This window comes from Ceratina calcarata, unplaced genomic scaffold (assembly GCF_001652005.2).
Source record: "Ceratina calcarata isolate Rehan_Ccalc_2016 unplaced genomic scaffold, ASM165200v1 scaffold24478, whole genome shotgun sequence".
In the NCBI taxonomy this organism is placed as follows: Eukaryota; Metazoa; Arthropoda; class Insecta; order Hymenoptera; family Apidae; genus Ceratina; species Ceratina calcarata.
In genome coordinates, this window is record NW_017146459.1 from 1 (window position 1) to 295 (window position 295).

The window sequence follows — 295 nt, forward strand, 5'->3', positions numbered from 1 at the left end:
CGTGTAAAATGGGACCAGCTAGCGACCGAATGGCAGTGGTCGACGCTAGACTCAAAGTACACGGTATATCTCGACTACGAGTGATCGACGCCTCGATTATGCCGACCATCGTTTCCGGGAACACGAATGCCCCTACCATAATGATCGCTGAGAAGGCCGCCGACATGATAAAGGAAGACTGGACGAAACTCGATTAAGGATTTATTGGCTATACAGTCAATCCCAAGAGAAAAACGCATTTCCTATAATTAAAAAGAAATCAGACGTCGGAATAATAATAAATAGCTACGTGCTA

At 45.1% G+C, this 295-nt stretch overlaps 1 protein-coding gene across 1 annotated transcript; it reads left to right on the forward strand.

Moving 5' to 3' along the window:
- The first annotated feature begins 6 nt into the window (after positions 1 to 6).
- LOC113464058 (choline dehydrogenase, mitochondrial-like) lies at positions 7 to 273 on the forward strand. The gene has a single exon (XM_026811753.1). The coding sequence runs from the start codon at positions 9 to 11 to the stop codon at positions 195 to 197; it is 189 nt and encodes a 62-aa protein (XP_026667554.1). The 5' UTR covers positions 7 to 8; the 3' UTR covers positions 198 to 273.
- Positions 274 to 295: the final 22 nt, after the last annotated feature.

Bases quoted from the DNA above. Each gene is read 5' to 3' on its own strand.
- LOC113464058 (XM_026811753.1), top strand. From the start codon at position 9: ATGGGACCAGCTAGCGACCGAATGGCAGTGGTCGACGCTAGACTCAAA.